The 8104-nt window shown below is 45.4% G+C and overlaps 1 protein-coding gene across 1 annotated transcript; it reads left to right on the forward strand.

Annotated features, from left to right (window-relative positions):
• Positions 1-19: 19 nt before the first annotated feature.
• Positions 20-7666, forward strand: znf513a (zinc finger protein 513a). The gene is made up of 6 exons (XM_062467069.1): positions 20-227; positions 997-1134; positions 2154-2288; positions 4262-5032; positions 5197-5406; positions 5502-7666. The coding sequence occupies exons 2-6, from the start codon at positions 1095-1097 to the stop codon at positions 6425-6427; spliced, it is 2082 nt and encodes a 693-aa protein (XP_062323053.1). The 5' UTR covers positions 20-227; positions 997-1094; the 3' UTR covers positions 6428-7666.
• The last annotated feature ends 438 nt before the right edge of the window (positions 7667-8104 follow it).

Raw genomic sequence — 8104 nt, forward strand, 5'->3', positions numbered from 1 at the left:
TAGGAAACGGAAATACGTGTAACAGCGGAAGAGAAGTGTATACAATGGAAATCTTAAAATCAATTAAGTTATGAAAAACACCATTAATTGCCTTTCTTTGCCACCGCTGCTCATAAAGAAATGGCGGATATCAAGACACGGTATCGTTGATCCAGTTAATCTTCCCTCAAATGGAACGTTAACAGATGAAAAGAACCACAATCGAGAGTTTTGTCACCGATATTTTGGTACGTTAGCTGAAAAGCTAGCTAGCTAGTTAGCTTCTCTTGATATTTGGCTAGCTTTAGCTAGCACCATTGGTGGTTACTTACTAATTGGCTAGCTAGCGAGTCACAGGATAGGGTTTATTTGACGGCTTGAAAGCCAAACTAGCTACTCACTCCGTATAACGTAGTGTAGGCTACACAAATCGCACGTATCAGAAATTGTTCTTGCTGGAAGTCTACATGTTGCAGTGCAGGTTAGACAAGATAACGTTATGCTATAACTTATTGTTGATAAAAGGATTTGCTTAGCGTTATATCATGATTATTGCCACTCTGTGTGTACGCGGCTGCTAGCTAGCTAACAACTGTGCTAGGCTAAGAAAGGTGAGTTGGCTAGCCAATTTACAACGTTAGCCTGTTTATGCTGCTCAGATATAGCTGGTTTTGGTGTGCGAGAGAACTCACACCTGCCTCCCCTGATGGGTCATGGTGCCACTGCACATTTCCGTTAGCATGTGAACTAGGAAGTACCGGAGCCGGCAGAGTGAGCTTGTCAGCTTGATTAGTTAAACTGTGCCTGAAACCTGTACACAAAATCACACTAAAACGTGTTTCCCCTCTTGCTTGGTCGGAATACTATTGACATTAGAAGACACAGAACTGGCTAGACTAGTAATTGGCCCGGAGGAACATATTATTTTTCACTGGAAAGTCTGGCTGCATTTCCAGTATGTCATAAGGTGTGTTTATGAATAAGTTAACGTTGAGTACATTTTGTTCTGTTTCCTAGGAATACTGGAGGAAAGACTCCCAAGATAACAACAATGAGCTGATCGTGTGCAGAGTCTTCCAGAAGAGGTTGCAAAAGAGAGAGAGGCTGACTGGAAGATGCCCAGAAGAAAACAACAGAATCCACAACCTGTCAAGTGTAAGTTCTTACTATACAGAGCACTGGAATTGAACTTACATATGTCATTATCTTTATTTCCTCACCAAGTCAGTCCTCAAACATATTACATGATCACTGAATACTTAGATTGTAGACCCTATATGTAGGCTTGGTTGTTATCTTTGACAAAATATATCAGGGAGTCATAGGACATTGCTCAAATGCATCTCAGCAACCGTTTAAGTGAATGAGTTGGTCTGCCCTACTCCATAGCAACCAAGAATCTTGGAGATAAAGAATCTATTGGTTGTTACTCCTCATTTGGGGAGTCCCCCCCCCCCCACACACACTCCCCTCCCCCTCCACACACTCATGCACACACTACAATAATAGTATAATGTAATTGCAAAACAACCACTGGAGTGCAGTAGACTGATGGGGAGAGATGAGGCTCGCTGAACAAGCTCTGCTCTCTCCTGGCTTTGTCCTTGAAAGTGAGCGGTTTCCTTGGGAGATGGCAGCTGTGCATCAGGGGTGTTGGTTCCATTACGCCTGAGGTATTTCAGATGTTATTGGCAGAAGTTGCCGTTGAACAGAAGTTGCCAACAAGAAAGTACTGCGTCCAACAGAAAGAGCATCCATCTGTGAATTCATCGGAGACTGTCTTGATTTATGTATTTGTTTGTTTATTTCATGGTTGGGAATTGCAGCATCTAATTTCACTTGATAGAGCTTATTGCAATAAGGATAAGTATATAAAGTAATATTGGAAATGTAAACATATAACTAAACTTGTCACCAACACATTTCACATAATTAAGCATCAGAATCAGAATTTGGTTTATCCTGGTGCAACAATATTTTTGTGTTATGTATGGTTAGATAATTTATATAATATTTTAATGATCTGAACCTATTGCATTGGTGCCAATAGTGCTATTGCAAAGTACTTTTGTGTAAATAAAGGTGAAAAGATCACTACATAAAGTTGTCTGTGGTGTCATTCACATCACAAATACCTTATTTCATGTTTTTTGGTCGTCTTTTCCCAACTGCAGTGGATTCTGAAGATGGTGTACCCATAGAAACTCCAGGGAGCATCAACTTGGAGACAGACTTCCTTCTGGGAAATGACCTTGAGTTTGGTGATCCTGACGATGAAAACAAGATCCCAGACTTAGACAAGTACTCAGGTGGGTAGTAGTAGTTCCACTTCCTTAGCTTTCGAGCTGATTCTGAAATAGCTTTGAGAGATTCGGAGCACTATTTCTATTATTGAGAAAGCTTTGCAGCCTTTTCCCATTAGATTAAACATTTATAATTGGTGACTATTAGTGAGTAATTGTTACCTTGTATGACTTATTTGTAGATAAGTTGAATGTTGGTCATGGTTACTAGTGTGCAACAGCACAAGACTTTCTTCTTCAGATAAAAAAAAAAGGTTCAGCTACCCTTGCCAACATTGCTATGCAGTTCTGTGTAAATGTTCCCTTTTTTGATGGCAAGAACAATGACTCCAGTGTGTTCCAACTCTGTTCAAAGTCAGATGAAAAACGCCAGGGGCTTCAGATTCCAACCACGGTCAAAAATACAGTTCTGTCTGACAACTGTCCTTTGTATGAAGCCTGCTTTCTTACCCTACAAATGTTTTCATGAGCAAAGCAGCTTCCCAAAAGAGTTTTGATTGGTTTAGTGTGAAAGGAAGTAGTTTGGAAGTACAGACTCATAGAAGGTCCTGAAAGGACACATTAGCTCTGGCTCTCTCAATCAATGTACCAGGGCTTTCTTTCCTACTGTGACAGTCAGAGGAACAGATCCACTGTAGAAATCCTTCTTTCTGCTGTGGCTCTCTGTCAGAAAGAGCAATCATAAAACAGCAAAGCAAAGAAAAAATAGCTCTGTCACCACCATTATACAGGGGTCGTAAAAAGGGAGCCATTATCATCAAGGACACCATTGCAGGAAAGCATTTATTTATCATCATCATCATCATCATCATCATCTGCTGTCTCGGCTCCCGCTCCCCCGGTGTCATCATCATCATCATCATCTCCATCTCCCCCTCATCATCATTATCATCATCATCATCATCATCAGGCTTGCCATTATAGTCATCATCATTATCATTAGGCCCAGTAATCATTCACTAGGGGGTTCAGAAGGGCTCAATATAAGGCCGGGCCAGACTCCTGCTCCCCACACAGTCTGGCTCTGCCTTCCAGAGAAGAAGGTAGTTCTGCTTCAGTCTGCCTCCTTTCTCTACCAATACAGAGAGAAAGAGAGAGAGGGGGGGGGGGTAGAAACAGAGAGGAAGTGTGTGAAGAAGAGGATTGACGGATTGCGAGAGAGGCGCATGGAGGCCTGGCAAGCTCGGCTGTTTTCTTTAGTTCTTTCAACTAGCCCACAGCGAAGAGATCTGGTATTTTTTCATCCCTCTTTTCTGATACAACAAACAGCGTACCGGCAGCATATTAGAAACACAGCTCCCTGCCAGCAGTGTAAGTATGAACACGGATGTTCTTGGAGAATATTGTCTTTGTGTCTTTTCTGGGTAAGGGATTGTATTTTTCTTTGTATCTGTATTTTTTCATCTGAATGTAAGAGTTGTTGAGGTAAAGCCAAGTACTTAAATCTTACGAAAGCAAGTCCAAATGTTCTCATGTCAGAAGCGAGAGGCTGTTTTAAAACCAGTTCTTGGATGTGGAAATCTGCATTTTTCTGTGGCCCAGTTGTGACAAAAAAATTTTTGGGGAGGGTTTGTTGTTTGATTCAGCAGAACAGAGGACAGTACTACAAATTATTGGAAAATGTATTATGAGATTTTCATCAACATTTGAGTTTTGTCTGAAAAATGATTAACTTTGAAATATAAACTATAAAGTCAACAAACATAAGACCTCCATCCATAAAGACACACACATTATATATATATATATATATGTATATATGGGCGTGTAATTAATGTTTATGGATGCTATTTCTTTTCCAAGGGGCACTTATATATAAGTGCCCCTTATATATAAGGGGCCCAATCACAATATCCAGTGATACTAACGACACCCTAATGTTCAAGATGTGTCATGACTGTGGCAATTTGTGTGCTCATAGTTTTCATTTTGTTTTACCAACCACCCTCTCCCTCACACACACACGCCCCTCCCTGCAGACGCAGAAGCAGCCGATATTGGGTTCTCCGTCTTCCCCTTGGGTGATGAGGAGAGTCCTGCCTACAGCCAACTCAGCATGGAGAGCGACACCGACGACCCCCACGCTGCCACCGACCACCAGCGGGACGAGGAGGCGGCGGGCGCAGCCTTCCCCCCGTACCTGTCCTGCCGGGGCTGCGGCCAGCTGCGGGACGAGCCCCTCGGTCCGGGCATAGACCTGGTAGGCCCTTACTGTCTGCGCTGCTGCAAGGCCGGCAGGGAGGCTAAAGGTGGCGGGGACTATAGCACGCCGCCGTTTGGCATAGCCAGTGGGATGAGCACCGGGGGGGAATCCCAAGAGGGGGACAGTGACGGAGGAGGGGGCGGGACGGCCAACGCGAGCCTGGCGAGTGAAGATGGCCAGTCCAAGCTGAGCTCGTGCCACCTGTGCGGTTTCTCGTCGCGCTACGCCAACCATGTGAAGCGTCACATGAAGACTCACAACGGGGAGAAGCCGTACAACTGCCCCCTCTGTACGTACGCCTCCGCCCAGTTGGTCAACCTGCAGAGACACCTGCGGATCCACACTGGGGAGAAGCCCTACAAGTGTGACAGCTGCACCTTTGCTTGTAGTTCCCTGGGCAACCTGAAGAGGCACCAGCGCATGCACACGCCCACTGCCACTGGCGCAGTACAGGAAGTACCCCGGCCAATCAGCCGTCACAACAGCCTCAAAAGGCCTTGGATTGGTCAAAGAGCCAAGGAGGAGGAGCCCAGTGTGTCAGTCGATGGTATAAAAGCAATATCATCTCTATCTAATTGTTTAAAGGAAAAAGACTCATATCTAGTGACATTTTCAGTTTAAAGTAGGGTAAATGAAATAAGTTTCAAAAGAGTTCACCCGGTGAATGTGTCCTTTCAGCTAACCTTTGTGGACCTCTCTTCCTGTCTGTAGAACACGTGAGGCCTGATCTACATCTTCATGGTGGCGTGCAGAATCACACCTACCTATCAGCCTTCGACAGCCCCAGGGGGCCTCCTCCTCCTGAGCGCCCCCAGACCTCTCTCTTTGACGTCACTGGCAATGGGAGTGGCCACAACAGCATTAAGAGGTCCAGGATGGGTCAAAGAGCCAGGGGGGAGGGGCATGGTGCTTCATCTGAAGGTATTGTAGGTTTTTAAGCGTCACATTTCAACTTTCAGGGGTTGGTTTTCAGGTTGTTGCCTCATGAGCTCCCTTCCCTGTTGACCTCTTTGCAGAAGCTGTAAGACCAGATCTGAACACGCACGGGACCGACCACAAAGATGGCTACCTTGTGGCTTTCGACGGTGGCCTGAGGGGGGGTCCCCCCCCACTTCTGCAGCGGCCACCACCACCCCCCCTCCTGGAGACTGGCAGTGGAGGTGGGGACGGCAGGGGCGGGGCGGGGGCAGGGGCCGGACGTGACACGCTCCCCCCGCTGCTCTTCCCCTACACCTGCCGACTGTGCGGCGTGGTCCTGGAGGACGAGGACGGCTCGTCGGCCCAGATCTGTGCCAAGTGCACCCTGGAGATGCTGACCAAAGACTCGTCCTCCCCCAGCAGCCCCGGCGAGCGCAGTGACAAGGTGTACACCTGCCCCGTCTGCCCCTTCCTCACCCACTACCCCAACCACCTGGCCCGCCACATGAAGACGCACAGTGGCGAGAAGCCCTACAAGTGCCCGCAGTGCGACTATGCCTCGGCGCACTTTGACAACCTGAAACGCCACCACCGCGTGCACACGGGCGAGAAGCCCTACAAGTGCCACCTGTGTGACTATGCCTGCGGCAACCTGGCCAACCTGAAACGCCACCAGCGCGTCCACTCGGGCGTCAAGCCCTTCCAGTGCCCCCTCTGCAGCTACAGCTGCAACCAGAGCATGAACCTCAAGCGCCACATGCTGCGCCACACGGGGGAGAAGCCCTACAAGTGCCAGGACTGTGGCTACACCACGGGCCACTGGGACAACTACAAGAGACACCAGAAGAAGCACGGCCTGGCCACTGAGGGCTGGGTCAAGGTTCAAGCGCCCGGCCATGAGGAAGATGAGGAGGAGGACGAAGATGAGGGGATGGGGGTTGGGGTTCCATCCGAGAGGAAAGATGGAGGGGTGAATATGCAGTACGTGCTCGGCCGAGGGGGCGGAGTCCTGCCACACACATGAGATTGTAGAAGAAGAGAGACTTGGCAAACAACAGCTACCAGCAACTACTAGTTTTTTTGTGTCCTCTCACAAAGTCCTTATATATTGTTTTGTATTGTTGTTTTATTGTTCTGTGTTTTGTCAAATATCTTCAGTGGCTGCTACTGTATCTAGAATCATGCACAAATTATTATAAAAAGACAAGGACCGGATTGTTTTGATGCTGTTGGACAGAGTAGGGAAGGAGATGCTCTTCATATCTTGTTTTTGATTCTGTTGCTGTATCATGCCAGACTAATGGATGTGTTGCTGCCCCTTAACCTGATTTGTACTAGACATGTGCTAGTCAACACACACCCCTCACCAAACACTGGGTTTACTCATCTCACATTATGCCTTAGTCACTTTTAATCTTCCATTATTGCACGCCACTCTAGTCTTCATGACTTACTGCCTGGAATCTGCTGTCAGAGGGATTAACGCCTACAGTGGGCTGTGTCTGATCATCCAATATGAGAAATCCAGCTTCTGATTCTGCATATATTACCCTGTAGCCTACTGCCCTGCTTCACACGGAGCTGGAGACAAACTCAAACCCACAAATGTAAGATGATCGTCTCCACCTGTGCACATTTCACTTCCACAGAAAACAATTATACATCACAGAATTGAGTCATTTGTACGCTCATTATTCAACATAATCAAGTTTTCCTCCCCTGCTGTGCCCTGATCCTTCACTCTGGCTCTCCTGTGTGATCGTATGAGACATCCTTTGAGGGAGAGAATGACTAGCGTTGCTTTGGTGTGTTGTGTCTTTATCAACTGTGAAACTAGCCCATTGTCTTTTTGTTTTTTACTTGAAGCAAGACACGTAATAGTAAGCATGAGAGTGTCAAAACTGAATATATAACGTTTATTTTTTTAACGTGATTGTATTTTCCCATTAGAAATGCATATTCCTAGATTTGGTTTTCTTCCACTTTTAAAGAATGTGTGATGTGTCAGTGGCATTAATTTTACACTAAAGAAAATATAAGGGACCACATTTTCATATTTCACAAACAATGTGAATTGCTACAAGTATGCAGTGATATATTTTCAGGTTGCAAAAGCTCTACAGGGCATTGAAACAGTTGATTTATCCCCCTGGTCCCTTGCTGTTTTCTTGTTCTTATGCAGTGGTTTCATAATTGCCTTAATTAAGTATTTTGAAATAAACACAAACTCTGTGTCCACTTTGTAGTAGATCGTATTTGGAGATTTAGACTTCTTTTAAATTCTTTTAAAGATTTTTATTTTTTACAAATGGCATACAATTCCACATCTCTGCCACCGGAGGGCGCCCATGGCCTAGCTAGTTTGAGGGAAAATTCTAACATATCCCCAGATCTGTTCTGTTTGTGTAATAATCACTTTTTTCCCAAGAAAAGTCCTATCGCCTAGAATGCAAATATACTTTTCTTGTTGAAAACACACTGATCTGACAGTAAAACTGGGATCACTCTGTATATATCTGTATACATATCAAATGTACACCTCAATATTCACATTTGATCAGATATCAATTTTAAGGGGGGACATTTCTATTCAGTAAGTGAAAACAATGGCAGTGTCATGGGGTATTTAAGAAAACTTGCACTACAAAGAATGCAGATTGCTAGTAGTAATGCAGACAGGTACTCAAGAGTTGCTCTGAAA

Source organism: Osmerus eperlanus, chromosome 8, assembly GCF_963692335.1.
Source record: "Osmerus eperlanus chromosome 8, fOsmEpe2.1, whole genome shotgun sequence".
NCBI classification, from domain to species: domain Eukaryota; kingdom Metazoa; phylum Chordata; class Actinopteri; order Osmeriformes; family Osmeridae; genus Osmerus; species Osmerus eperlanus.

Coding starts and splice junctions, on each gene's coding strand:
- znf513a (XM_062467069.1), top strand. CDS start 1,095: ATGCCCAGAAGAAAACAACAGAATCCACAACCTGTCAAGT. Junction 5,033..5,196: donor GCCCAGTGTGTCAGTCGATG/GTATAAAAGCAA, acceptor TCCTGTCTGTAG/AACACGTGAGGCCTGATCTA. Junction 5,407..5,501: donor GCATGGTGCTTCATCTGAAG/GTATTGTAGGTT, acceptor ACCTCTTTGCAG/AAGCTGTAAGACCAGATCTG.